Source organism: Manihot esculenta, chromosome 18 (genome assembly GCF_001659605.2).
Source record: "Manihot esculenta cultivar AM560-2 chromosome 18, M.esculenta_v8, whole genome shotgun sequence".
Lineage (NCBI taxonomy): Eukaryota > Viridiplantae > Streptophyta > Magnoliopsida > Malpighiales > Euphorbiaceae > Manihot > Manihot esculenta.
Genome location: NC_035178.2, coordinates 3,982,177 through 3,996,437, shown reverse-complemented (window position 1 = coordinate 3,996,437; position 14,261 = coordinate 3,982,177). Strand labels below are relative to the sequence as shown.

At 37.5% G+C, this 14,261-nt stretch overlaps 2 protein-coding genes across 3 annotated transcripts; one reads left to right on the top strand and one right to left on the bottom strand.

Moving 5' to 3' along the window:
* The first annotated feature begins 290 nt into the window (after positions 1 to 290).
* Positions 291 to 1,316, top strand: LOC110606396 (LOB domain-containing protein 38). The gene is made up of 2 exons (XM_021745183.2): positions 291 to 652; positions 756 to 1,316. Exons 1-2 carry the CDS (start codon positions 469 to 471, stop codon positions 1,202 to 1,204), a joined length of 633 nt encoding a protein of 210 aa, XP_021600875.1. The 5' UTR covers positions 291 to 468; the 3' UTR covers positions 1,205 to 1,316.
* Positions 1,317 to 5,339: 4,023 nt separating this feature from the next.
* On the bottom strand, positions 5,340 to 11,558 carry LOC110606714 (QWRF motif-containing protein 2). Of its 2 annotated transcripts, XM_021745662.2 has the most exons (6): positions 9,755 to 11,558; positions 6,918 to 7,037; positions 6,700 to 6,816; positions 6,522 to 6,611; positions 5,954 to 6,061; positions 5,340 to 5,806 (listed from the first exon to the last, which is right to left on the bottom strand). In XM_021745662.2, exons 1-6 carry the CDS (start codon positions 11,135 to 11,137, stop codon positions 5,732 to 5,734), a joined length of 1,893 nt encoding a protein of 630 aa, XP_021601354.1. In that variant the 5' UTR covers positions 11,138 to 11,558; the 3' UTR covers positions 5,340 to 5,731. The 2 variants fall into 2 exon arrangements, with proteins under 2 accessions (XP_021601354.1, XP_043809390.1); XM_043953455.1 differs by lacking the exon at positions 5,954 to 6,061.
* Positions 11,559 to 14,261: the final 2,703 nt, after the last annotated feature.

Sequence of the window (14,261 nt, the reverse complement as noted above, 5' to 3'; positions counted from 1 at the left end):
CCGTACATGAATAAAAAGTACAAAGAGAAAAGAAATTAAACATCCAACGGCTCACATCAATACCTTACTCAAAATCTAACGGTGCAAATCTGGCTGAATAAGCGACGCGAAAACACGGAGCCGCTCGTGCCCAGAGTTTGGAAGATATTCGCCTCGACGAACACAAAACACTTGACCCCACCGTATGCCAAAACTAAAATCCCACCGTCCATTACAAAAATCTCAACTTAACCCCTAGTTAATTTAACTCAACCCATTCACCAAACCAGCATTTCCTTCTCTTTTGCCATTATTAATTCATTACACTCACTTCCCCAAGCTCACTCTCGTGCCTCTTTCTCTCTATCTCACTCACTCTGGACTTCCTTACCTCTCAAGAAAACTTCACCCCTGTATAACGATCGGATATCAAAATCGGCAGAATTTTCTAACCTTTTCTTTCCAGTTCAATCGTGACCAACGGTGGAGATGAGCTGCAATGGATGCCGAGTTCTGCGCAAGGGTTGCAGCGAGACTTGTATTCTGAGGTCGTGCCTCCACTGGATCAGTTCCCCCGAAGCACAAGGCAACGCTACTTTATTTCTCGCCAAATTCTTCGGCCGCAGTGATCTCATGTCTCTCATCTCCGCTGTTCCAGAATCCCAACGGCCAGGTACAAAATACACGTGTATAAAACTGCATATATATACTTGTAAGATGTTGATGGGAATGCTTTTGCTTGCTTGTTTTCTGTGTTTTTGTTAAAAATTATGTAGCTTTGTTTCAATCGCTGCTGTTTGAGGCTTGCGGGCGTACGGTGAATCCGGTAAACGGAGCGGTGGGACTGTTGTGGAGCGGCAACTGGCACGTATGCCAGGCGGCGGTGGAGACAGTTCTCTCTGGCGGAACACTTCGTCCGATACCGGGAATTCTCACAGGATTCATCGCGCCAAATTACGATGAGTCATCTGATAGTTTCTCTGCGGAGGCATGCAAGTTGCGAAACATGTGGACCCAATCAAAGCCGTATGGTCCAATCGCTAGGGAGAATCAAGCGTCGGATCTCAATCTTTCTCTCACGTCAAAGCTTGTGGCGGCAGGTAGAACTGGAAGAGAGAAGAGAGGCAGAGATGCGATGTCGTTTTATACAGAAGAATCATCAGAGACAACGACTTTTGAGAGCAATGGTAGCGATAGTAAGAAACTCTTAAATCTGTTCGTTTGAATAGGGAAAGAGATGGTGCTAATTGTACTGTAAGTGATCACTGTAGCAGTGGAAACTTTTTGTTTCTATATAAATATGAAGCCGGAATTTTAGCCCGGCGAGTTTTTGGATACATTTCCGGCGGTGATTATGTTATGTTTTTTTTTTTTTTTTTAAAGAGAAATTATGATAATGATGGCAATTGAATTGTCATATTGTGGAGGATTTTGGTAGAGGATTTTGTCCTGTTGGTATGTATGGAGTAGAGGAGAGAGATTATCATTAGCATCTGAGGATAGAGATAAGCTGCTGAGACCCACCCCAAGTGGCTCTTAGATTGAGAGACCTTTGGTATGACACGTAGTTGCTCTGGGTCACCAATAAGTCAGAGAGACTCTGGACCCGTTCCCATGGCTACTGTTTGAGGTTCTTGGAAATTGCAACCCACAAATCCAACCTCTGTTTAAATTTTGGTTGGTTGGATCAATTGCTGGCCGCAACCATCTTGGTTTTCCTTTGATTTGTTCCTAGTTGCTTCCATTGAAATAAGGTCATTTCTCATAGTTTTTCCATATTAATTTATTTGTATGATAAATACATGATGAAGCAAATACACTAAGAAGCAATTCAAGAAATGACGGCCTTGTTATTCTAGTAATTCCAAAGATTTGCACTGTACTGGCAAGTGAACATATAGATGGAATTTTGGTGGTGTTGAGTAATGATGAAATTCTACTTCTATTATTACCCATATCATCCCAAATTAAGTAAAGAAATAAGCGTGGGTGATTAAAAAATGGGCAGTAGATAGTAAGGTAGACCACAAAATTTGCTGAAAGAGCATGGCATTCACATAAAGTCAGATGATATTTTGATTCATGGTCTCATTGTAACAAGGAAGAAGATGAATTTGCGTACTTGGCGTGGAATTGAAATAGTGAGAGAAGGTGGGTCCCAAATTGTGAAGAGAAAAAGAAAATGGGTGCGGTGCACGTCAGCCTCCTCCATAGTCCTCCTCCATTGGAAGTGGGTTCCACGACATCAACACCTAAGAAAAATGTTTCTTTTATTTAATTTATTTTTTAAAAAAGAGATAGAAAGGTTATCGTATATGAAAAGGACATGATTGATGAAATGAAAGGCAAATTTGTCTATTGCAATCTGTTCGAGTCGCCGCGTCTTGTGGCATATGCTGCGGATCCCACATCACCTTCATTGGATCAGCATTCTCCTTGTACAAGCCAGTGGGCGATGCGAAATATGCAAAAACATCGAGGCCAAATGCAGGGTAGCCGATACACAGTGACGCCATTCAAAAGAAAATGGATTACATGTGTTTTTAAGCTGCCATTGAGTCTCAACGTTTTCTTAAGCCTGGTCAAGAAAAGTCAAAACAAAAGACCTAAACGATGACCCTTTGATACTTAAATCAGGTTATTATTATTATTATTATTATTTACAAGATGGGGCGGAAACTGAAGGGAAAAAGAAGAATACTGAAGTTCTGTAGCATCCAAGCGTCAAGCCTCCGTAAATATCCCGATTTGCCATCTGCATAGAGCAGCGGTTCCATCTGCCCGTAGAACCACCAACACTCTGACCCAACTCTCTCCTAATTGGATCATCATTACTCTTAAGAGTTCTCCTCTCTACCTTTAATGGCTTCGTCAGGATTCTAGCTTCCACCAACTTGTCGGAGGAAGACTACAGAAGATATCATCGAGTTCTCTTGTGCTCCTTAGAATCACTCCAACTCATAACTAAATCCACTCTGTTGAAATCTCTTGCTAAGTTTAGATTCAATAGTAGTGAAGAGGAGCGAATTACATGTCTTTCAAGGATTGATCGTTAAAGTATGGGTCATATAGTAAAAGAGTCAACTGTTAGTAAAATCATTATAGGCCGACTTGGTCTATTCCAGTCAAATTGTTACAAGTAAAATATAAGACAAGTCAACATTAAATATATAAAATCTATATTGAGTTGAATTATCTATCTCGATTGATCTCTGACTAATTGGCTTCCAACAGATCTAATAATCCAATTTTACCATCTTATTTGGTGCATCTTTTTTCTCAATGAAAAGGCTCACTTAAATATTTTCAAAAATTTTTTAACTTATTAATGTTCACGTATTGCACTTTTCTTAATCGTCCTTTTTTTTTTTGGCTTTTTTGGCTTGTCTTTTATCAAGCTCGTAAAAAATGTCGATCACATAGCAAGACAAATTTATCACTCACCATGAAATCAACGGACCAAAAAGTTAAAAAACCACAAGCTGGACCTGTTTATAATCCCACCAAAAGGTAGAAAGGGAGAAAACCCAAATTCTGGTCAAGGCGGGAGCAGGGAAGCTAGAAGAAGAAGAAGAAGAAGAAGAAGGCCTAACCCTAGAAACCCAGAGAAAAATGAGAGGAAGATTCCCTCTAACAATTAGAGAGAGACGGTTGATCATTGATTGTTGGGCACCCTTTTGTCTCCTTAGAAGGGAGGAGTTTGTTGGCGTATGTATAGCGTGTAGATTGCTAGGTCAAGGTGAGTTTTTTCTGCTCTGCAGCACATATGGCGTGCAAATATTTGTTTAATAGGAGTACCAAGTTATGACAATTCTAAGCTTATATTATCAGCTAAAGAGAAAAGGTTCCTGGAAGCTTAAGGAATAAAAACGGCAAGGAAGCAACACGCCTGAAAAAAAGGAACTTTTAACAAAAGAAATGGCAAATGACTAGCCTAGGGATGTCAGGCGGGCGGGTTTTTACGGGTACCCACTCCGTCCAAATCCTATTAGGATGGATTTGGGTTTTTGCAAAACGGATTTGGCCGGATTCGGATTTGAAAAATTTTACTCGTCTCGGATTCGGATAGGGTTCGGAATTAGACTATCGGATACCCGTTACCCGAACCCGATTAGTATATAACAAAACTAACCCTAACCCTAATCCTTAATTCTTTTTTTTTTTTCATTTTCACTTCCCTCTCTCGGTCGTCGCCTCTCTCCCTGCTTCTCTTCCCATAATTTCCAATCGGCCTCTCTCCTCCACTTCAGTGATGACTGCCGGCGCAGGCCGGTCAGCATCGACGACATCTCTTTTCTCTCCCTAGTGACCATAAATCTTCTTCTCCCTCAGTCATCAATATCTCATTCTCTCTCCAGTTGGTAACATCTCTCACAGTCCCACTTTCCAGTCAACGCCTCTCTCCCCCATTTCACTTACGAGTGCCGGCAGCCCAATCGCGATGTCTCCTTTCTCTCCCCAGTCGATGATAAATCTTCTCTCTCCCGATATCTCCTTCTCTCTCCAGTGGCCACATCTCCCACTTCTCAGTCGGAGACAACTCTTCCCTCTCTCCCACTTCACCGATGACTGCCGGAGATAACCCTTGCCTCTCCACAATCGGCGTCGGCGACATCTCCTTTGGCTGGAATTATCTTCAGGTTTGCAATCAAATTTTTTGATAATCAAGATCTTTTATGTGCATATTGTTAAAGAATTTTTAGTTGCTATTAAAAAATTTTAGAATTTATGAACTATTAATTTAATTATTTGGATATTTGCTATTTGATTATTGTTCTCCAATATTACTACTCTGGGTATTTCTCCAATATTTCTACTGCTGGATTGTGCATATCTTAGGGATAGTTTTACGTTGAATAGATAATTGAGGTTGATATTCAGGTTGTGCTTTTAATTTAGGGTTTGATATTTGGGTTATCAGATCTAAATTTTTAAATTTCTTTCATTGAATTGAATTTAAAAAAATCGGGTTCGGTCGGGTTTGGATATTGTACGGGTATTGTTAAACGGATTTGAAACGGATACGGATAATAAAATTAAAATACTAAACGGATTTGGGACGGATTCGGAAATTTTATATATAATCGAGTTCAGGTTTAGGTACCTCAATTTCGCGGGTACCCTACCCGTTTACATCCCTAATCAAGCCCAAGAAGAAACCCTAACGGAAGATTGGAATAATTTTCCCTGGTAATTGAAAATAAAATTATCCATCCAATTCAAGGCCAAGACAGATAGATATCCTTCATTTAAAACATATAGCGAGCAGAAAGAGGAATACTGGATTTTACAATTCACCAATTCAAGATAGATTCATTTCAATCTTTTCCTAGTATTTAATGGGATAAAAAAGTTGCAGATGTTGACAAGCAATGGCTTGATATATACAGAAATTAATGTGTCACAAATTTGTTTCAGACGATAGCAGTGCAGAACTCGTAAATACACACAAACGTAACATTAGGCCAGTGATATCAAACTTCATCAACAACTACTGAATAACAACATATTTACATATATTTTTTCTCTGCCCTATAGAGAAAGTACCTTTATACAATCTAATCTGAATATTGTGAATGACAGCTCCATGCCGTCTATGCAAATATAATATAGCCTTGGCAAGTGTGCTATCTTCTGCTTCTAAGCAACTGACCATTTTAATTGATACTCATCTTATTTTTGGCTCCTTCAATCCGAGGGAAAACGACCCAGTCTGTTAGCGTGTAGGGTAGGTTGTCAAGTAACATAAGCTTTACACTTTCGTTGTTAGGCTGGAGGGTACACGTTTTACTTGTATAAAATGTGTTCTCAGGCTACATTCCTTCACCTGGCCATAGAGATATTTTTCATGTAAAAACGAGAAACTGAATCATCAAAAACATGGCCCCTCTAAGAATAAGATAACCGCTTATATGAGTTATAACTGTTATGTGCTTCACAGTTCCTGGAAAAAGTTAAACCAAACACAGATTACCTGCATGGCTGCAATGACTGACAAGAGATCCTTGCATTGATCAAGCAAAGCACGCTCTTTCACAGCAACATTAGCAAGTTCAACCACTAGACTGTTTACTTCCCCAACCTATCAACAGTAGATGCCTTTAGACATACATCTAATTAGACATACATCTAATGCATGAATATATATATATATATATATATATATTGATTCCCACAAAATCATAAGAGGAAACAAAAATGAGCAATAAGACAACATCAGAAGGGAATTTGAAATCTTTTCCTGAAATAAGCACATTCTAATGAAAATAATGTTCTACACCTCTGTTATTGCCTTGAGTCAAACCTTACTTAAAGTATCACAAGGACTGGCAATTAACACAAACATCACTTAGCATGAGGATTTCCAATCATCATTTGGACCAAGAATAAATATGGTGAGCTTGTTCAACAAAATGCTGTCTGAAATTATTCATTTAGTCATATTATTTGGAACGGATGCCAGCAAGTAGTGTGGACATTTTAATTAACATGATGGGAAAATGAGAAATCATCATTTATGGCTAGAGTGGGCGGAAAATCACCTTCGATAACAGTAAGCATATTGACGATGCCATTGCCTGCATAACATCAACTGCTGAGCAGATAGCATCCTTCACATTCTGGACATCTGCCTGTCAGAGACAGCAAGCAAATGAAAATTATTAGCCATGATACTGGTCAATGTGATGAGAATAAAGCAAAAGTTAAAATGGCACTTACCCTTGCCCCACCAACAACAGGTAGGCGAAGTGTGCTAGCCCGCAAAGCTTCAATAGCCCCAGATAAAGACAGGGAAAAATCCTGGTCCGTAAGTGCCAATTCTTCTAAATATATCATCTGCAGTAATCAAGCATAATTATATAACATCAAAGAGAGAGCAGTAGTAACTTAACCCTATTAACACAACCACGCATGTGCCAAAATTAGCACCATATTACCTGCCCCTTGAGAATGGAGATTAGCTTCAAATTTTGCCTTAACCACTGTAACTCTCTTCTTTTTTCCTTGACAGATTCGAGTAGTTTTGAGCTTGTTACACGTGCATTGTACAGGTTTCTCTGATAAAGAGAATAACAGTTAAATAAAATAACAAAGGAGTAAACAAAAAACAAGTGGTGAGCATTTAAACTATATTACACGGCTATCACTTGTATTTCCACAAATGGACAATTCAAGGTTGATATGCTTGCACACATGCACTATCACTTGTATTACTATTTTTGTAGACAGTTAAGAGCATTTCAACTGTAATAAATATGATATCAATTGTTTAACCATAAATGGATAGCTCTAGGTATTACTATCATCTGGATAACTTAAAAACTATGACTTGAAATCATTCTAATTTGAATATATAAATAAAAGCTATATATAACAGAGTGGGTGCTCTTACAACACTTTTCAAATAGGAACCAATTGTTACTTTGATCCTCTAGTTGAAATCCGTATTATTTAAACGGAGTGTAAAAGGGCTATATTCCCCATCATTATTATTTCATAGCAAAATGAACTTATCTCGACAATCATAATTTTCGTCAACCATACCAATTGATAATAATATATCCTCATTTCCATAAATATCTAACAAAAAATTTGCAAATCCTACAAAGATAACTAGTACTACAGAATTCTAGTTGAACTCTAGGATCACATTGATTGACAAATACTCTAAACAGATGAAATCTCTAAATTTAATATCATGGTGTATTCCGACTGCTAACCTTCAAAAAAATTACATGGCACTTCCTCATTTTCTTTTCCAACACTGTTATAGAAGTTTAACACATTCCCAGAATATCAACTCAACTTAGAATGTAAATATTAAGGAAGCTAGGAGAACTACAAATCTCTACCATTATAACAATCAAATAAACATATAAATAGAAATCAAGACCTTGAGCAGTTTGGAAACAACACCATAGATTTTTACGAATAAGCCCAAAATATGACAACTTCCCCTACGGCAGTGTCAGTGGTCATATTATTACTAATCAATGTGCGCTACAATCTTAAATTACACAAAGGATAATCACTCCTTAAGCCCACTGTTTAGAAAACAATCAATGAAAACCATGTTGAAGGTTCCTTCACCATTACATCCTAAATGTAATATTTTCTGCACCAGTAAACAATATGGCTGTGAACTTTAAAATACAGGTCATAGCAGTTATTAACTGTACAAACGGGCAGATTCTTTTTCTGCCAGGTCCAACGAAAACATCTCCCGCCTCCCCCCAATTCTTCCAGCTACAAGTTTCACTCTTTCTTCATTCTACATCACTTGAAACTCTGACCACATGCAATTTTAATTTGGTTGTACTTGGAAACAGGTAGAAATCAGTTGTGGGTGGGAGGGGGGTATATACAGAGTCAAACTTCACACAGTCACAGCCAAGAGACTCAACATCCTCGTAGTCTTGGACACACTTTTAACAGTGACAAGGTTAGACCTCCACTCAACACTTTATTTAATGTATTGCCTTCTGCATTTTTTTAAAAATAAAATGCAACAAGCTCAACCACAACATAAGTTTATGATGTGATCAATGACACCTCATGGTCCCTCATGTGATGTGTTAAAAGATATAATTGTCAAAGAAGCATAATATCTTTCTTGAGAAAAGGGAAACAAATCCACTTCCACCCTATCTTAAGCAGCCACGCCATCTTTCTTGTTAATCTCATCCCATCTACAGGCTAGCTAGAATTTAATTTTGATCGACCACATATAAGTAAACCTGCCCATCATCATTTTATGTTCCTGCTGTTACTTGCACTTTACCATCAAAATACCATAAGAAATGCATTCTACGAGAGTGCCTTCTAGTAATTCATTCAATATCCTCTTGTTATCTTTCTCACGTTAACTAGTTTTTGAGCTCCTCCGTTTCTATGTTTATAAATTTTTGTCCTTTTCTAAATACCATTAGTAATGTCAGGCAGGTTCTTTATTCTGTTTTTTTTTTTTCCAATGGAGACACTAACATGCTATTTAGGTAATCCAGCCTTGAATTTTTACTTATATTTATAAAGTAATATTAATTGTTATTTAGGTCTATTTTTAGGTCATCTACAATTTTTTTTCAGCTTTTTTTGACATTAGTAGGGCTATGTGTATTCATTTGTGAAGATAAAAAAATCTAAGGTGTTTTAAAATATCCAAATTTTGTGTTTATTTTATTTCCTAACAAGGTTTAGAAAAAGATACTCATGATAAAGTCTATATTTTATACCTTTTATACTTATTTATATTGGTAATTTTACAAAGTTTGTTAAATAGAGCTACATCTATTATTATTAAATTTTATTTTTTGCCCATCACCCTATTCAGGCATGCACATGCACCTAGCCTCTAATGCCCCTTTGCACCTTTAACAACTGTGATGCAGTCTCATCCATTCTTCCTCAAAAAGCATACAAGGTCAATTATGCAAATAATATCACTTCATTTTGCACCGGCCACTCTCCATCAAAAACAAAAGAAAAAACTATCAGTCCTTCTGCAAGATGGCACAGTTCGTAATAGAGATGAAAAACTGGCAATTTCAACTCACTATTTAAGTCAATGAAAGAAAAGGAAAGCTGAATGTGGTAAAAAAGAAGCAAGACGATATTTCAAGGATTACTACTTACCATAATATAAACAAAGTTAAAAATGACAGAAAATCATATAAAAAATTATGTAAGTATCAACTAGCATAGGTCAGCAAAGAAAGGAGAAAATATGAATTTGCAGACAACAGTGAGTTTTAAATCCAGCAAGCAATAGCCATACCTCCGCATTCAACCTCTGGGCTGACAAGGCAGTATCAGCTCTGGCATTCACAAAACGCCATTGCAACAACCGATTATATAAAATCCTCAACAGATGCACCTCAACAATCCGATGCTCTCCACACTTGCTTCTCCGAATATCAGCCGCAAAGCTCAAAATTGAAGGCGTGTCATTCACATTGCTTAAATTGCTACTGACCAAAGCTCCCGCAGCATTCCTCATCCTTGAAGGGCTCACTCCCCTCACTGGTGACAGAGGACCAAGTTTACTGGGGGAAGCAGGCCGTAATGCTCCACCTCGAATAGGAGACAACTGTCCCCTACTATTTACAACGCCTTTTGGTGAAGTTACTGGGCTATCAATACGCCTCTTGGGTGTGATAAATTTAGTCGGTGCAGACCCTTTTAGTCCGACAGTCCTGGAGACTGGGGAGGCAGGCTCTGGCTGGCGCCGGAGTTTATTGTTAGTCTCTTGCCAGAACCTTGCAGGCACCATTATCCCACGCTGTCCACGTTGTGGTTGTCGACCACCACCAATATTACTAATACCCTCAGAAGTACTACCGGATGACACACTCTCAGTATCAGAAGCTACAGGAGGATCACTCTGTCCATCTGGTCCGTTTCCGTCAATGGGCTTCTCTGAATCGATATTGCTGGAATCAGAGTTCAATCTGCTCTCAACTGAGGACCTATTATCCACCATGGAAATCTGCAATGCCCTGACAACATTTGTATTAATTCCAGATCCAGTTAATCTCTTCCTATCATCAGTGCAATCCACACTCCTAGTCAGGGAATTCGGTTGCCGCAATCTCCCTGGCCACCTCTGCTGCTCCAGTGGCCTCGAATTCTCTACCTGATCCGCTCCTCTCGCGGGCGTTGGAGTAGCTTTTCTCCTCTCTGGCGTACCTTTCCTTGAGCTAATCGGCGACGGAGCCGGTTTTGCTTTACTCACTTGAAGCGAGAACGACTCCCCCTGAAACGAGACTGACAAACTTCTCGTAGAAGTAATCAACATCTTCTGCGCATTCGACACCTCCGCTCCGATACCATTTCCAATCCTCAAATCTAAAAAGCGCGGTGTGGTAGGCCTCCTCCGCTCGACAGAGTGCGACCTTTTGATTGTGGAATGGGCAGAGGGCATCGGGGTCATCATACCCGTGGGCCGCGAAATCGACGGCGACGAGGACCGCTTCGCAGTGGAAGAAGAAGAAGACATGTATCGAGAAGTAACTTCGCGGGATTTGGGGCGACGAGGAGCAAGAGCATTGTCAGGGTCCGATGGTAACAGAGGAGGCCTCATCAGATTGTGGTTGTGCGTGGCTGCTGCCGCAGCCGGTGTCGCTTTGGGGTTTATTGTAGTGGAAACCGCAGCCACCATTATTGAAATCAAAATTCAAAATCACTTAACATATCATTCTTGAAGGCAACTATCCCAAAACCCTAACATTCACCTTATGCCTCTTTATCACCATAAACCCTCCTTAAGTATAATTTAAAAAAAAAAAGAAAAAGAAAAAGAAAATAGAGGGAGTTGCACAGAGGGAGAGATAGAGCAGTAAGGGATCAAATAGATTTTGCAAGGAGAAGAAGCAACGTCCTAATGAACTCTTTATACAGAATAGAAATAGACCGGAAAAGTGACCGTTACCGATTATCGGCGAGAGAGGGTAAGCATGGACTGTGGGGCGCTGATTAGGCGAGATATGGGAGCATAACTGTCATACTAGGCCTTCTTGTTTGTTTTTATTTTTTTTTTTGAAAAAAAAATTCCAAATTTGATAAAAAAAAATTAATAAACACAGCATTGACGACTTTGGAAGAATGACTCGCGGGTTATATAGGAGAGTAGGAGACTCGCGTGCAGGGGAGGGTGACGTGCTTCAATGTGAGGGTAGTTTTGGAAATATGAATAGAGCTATAATATTTTTACACGTGGAAAAGAGTATGTGGATTTGAAAGTGAAAGGGAGAATGGAATTGGAAGCTTGAGTTCAGAGAACCTTCGAGGAGACGTTATTCGAACGACATTGCATTTGAATTTTCTTTTTCCAAAAATGTATGCGCTGCCGTTTTGCTTTTTGTTACCACATTTTTTTCTCCATCGGAAATTGTAAAATAATTTCTCAATCTAAAATAACTACATAGCTTTAATTGATTTAACTACACCAAAAAATAATAATAATAACAACTGAAAGTTAAAACGATGAGTTTAAAGCATACTGTGGGAAAAAGAAAAGATTGTCTTGCAAGACATAGGATAATTATATGATATGATTTAATGAGAATGACTAATGTAATCACCAACTAATTAAAATTAAACTAAGCAAATCATTTGCGTCATCAATAATCAAAAGCTTAACGAACCCTTAGTCTTCTAGTGTTGAAAAGGACTCAAACTCTCTTAATAAGTTAATACCAAGTTTTTTACATTCCCATGACGTCAAAAACCAACCAACCCTTTCCCACCCCCAACCATAATTCTTCCAAATAATTGTTTTGAAGGCATTTCATAATAAATATATCATGTCAAAACATTTAGAAATTTAAGTAATTCAACAAATATTTCAAGTTTGCAAAAATCATGTGTTTACGTAAAGATTTAATCATAACGGTACGTAAATTCGAGCAAAGAACTATTGTTTTTGGTTTTTTGAGATGTCCTTTCAAAATGAATCTTCTTTTGAAATCAATGAATACAATCAAAGATTAATGGCATATTCAACAATAAGCTTTCACTATCATGACACATTTTAATTACCAAAAGGTTGCCCTTTCAGCAGTTTTTAAGACATAATTAGTAAGATCCTCCACATTACGTGGATAAAATAATATTTTATTATTTACCATTGTCATAATAACTTTTCACCTATCACTGAAATTTTCAATTTGGTAATAATTGAAAAACCTATAATTTGGTGCAGTAATTTATATTTCAACCAATTGTATACACCCAATTAAATAGATAAAATATTACCTAAAATCATAATAAATCTTATATTTAAATTTAATTAATAACATCTTATTGATTGAGCGTATATAGCATGTAATAAAAAAAAAAAAAAAAATCCTTTATGGCAGACTAGATTTACACACCAACCTTATTAAACTTGGCTGACCTTAGTCTTAACTTCTCATCTCATACACACCAACCCTATTAAACTTGTGTAACCATGGCTCTCATGTCATACAGCCATACTATAACCACCCCTCAGGTTATGTAACATCCTATATATTCATTCACTACCATGTTCAATTAATTAGTCACAACCCAACCAAATGGGCAGATCAAGTCTTTTGAGAGGAGTGGTGTGGGGTTGGAATTATTAATTGCTTTGATTATGATGCCAGCAAGATGCTAATCATAAGTTTTATAGCATTTGGAAATTTTAATCTCTCTATTCTGAAACTAAAATTTAAAAAAAAAAAAAGGAGAGTTCAGTGTGAAAATATATTTAATAGGTAATATAATGTGAATGATTTTTTTTTTTAATTAATAAGGAGATTGATTGAGTTTGGTCAAAGAAAATGCATGAATTGTTGAATGAACAAGTGTGAGGTCTACATATGTTGGATAATAACATATGAATGCCTGAAAAATCGATGCACTAAAGGACCACTATACAAATGAATTCATTCCTTCCTTAGCACTCAATTCAAAAAAGATTTCTCTTTACTATCTACACTAATTGGAAGCATTAGTTTCTTTTATTTTATCAATGACCAAATACAAATTGTCACTAAATAAATTGTCTAATAATTAAAAATCTAATTTTGTAATACAAGAGATTATGAAAATAATTCTATTTATACATAATGATGAGGCATGATGATGAAGAAATATTGCTTTATGAACACTACTCATGTGAGGCAATCATTTTTAGAAATATTTATGAGTAAGTGGTTAATTACGTGTTACCCAATTCCCTCAAAAGCATGAGAAGATGAAAAAGAAGTAAACTAAGCAGCTAGGGCTAGCTAAAGCTTCCTCCACTTGCTCAACTTGATTACTTGATTGCTAAGCACACTGTTTAAATTGGCAATGACTAAAAGTTTTGCACCCGATTAATGTTCTTTTGCACACTCAATTGGTTGAATGTTCATATACCTTAACGCGGATAAAGGAGAATGAAGTAAAGATTTGATTAATTAAGCCACCACTTCTCAACATGTCAAGCTTTTTATTTACGATAATCAAAAGGGCTAAATACAAGATAAGATTTTCTAGGATGCTCCGTCCCATACTGTTTGTTTCTGTTGTTTATTTTTGTTAGTGGCACTGCCACTGCCAGCACTGCAAATCCCCCAGACATGCATAAATAATAAGGTCATAACTTTTATGATACAATCCCCAACCAGTGTGTTGGTGACTGGGGAGTTTGGACTCTCTTTGATCCCTGCCATGATTCCTAGATTGAATCATTCAGATATTCTTTTATCACTGTTTTTTTTCAAAAAAATATTTTAAATTATTAATTTTGATCTCAATAGGAAACAGTAGGATCT

Bases quoted from the DNA above. Each gene is read 5' to 3' on its own strand.
- LOC110606396 (XM_021745183.2), top strand. From the start codon at position 469: ATGAGCTGCAATGGATGCCGAGTTCTGCGCAAGGGTTGCAGCGAGACT. The intron at 653-755 runs GTACAAAATACA...AAAATTATGTAG, and splicing joins TCCAGAATCCCAACGGCCAG to CTTTGTTTCAATCGCTGCTG.
- LOC110606714 (XM_021745662.2), bottom strand. From the start codon at position 11,137: ATGGTGGCTGCGGTTTCCACTACAATAAACCCCAAAGCGACACCGGCT. The intron at 6,817-6,917 runs GTAATATGGTGC...TGATTACTGCAG, and splicing joins TCTCCATTCTCAAGGGGCAG to ATGATATATTTAGAAGAATT. The intron at 6,062-6,521 runs GTGATTTTCCGC...TACTGTTGATAG, and splicing joins TATGCTTACTGTTATCGAAG to GTTGGGGAAGTAAACAGTCT.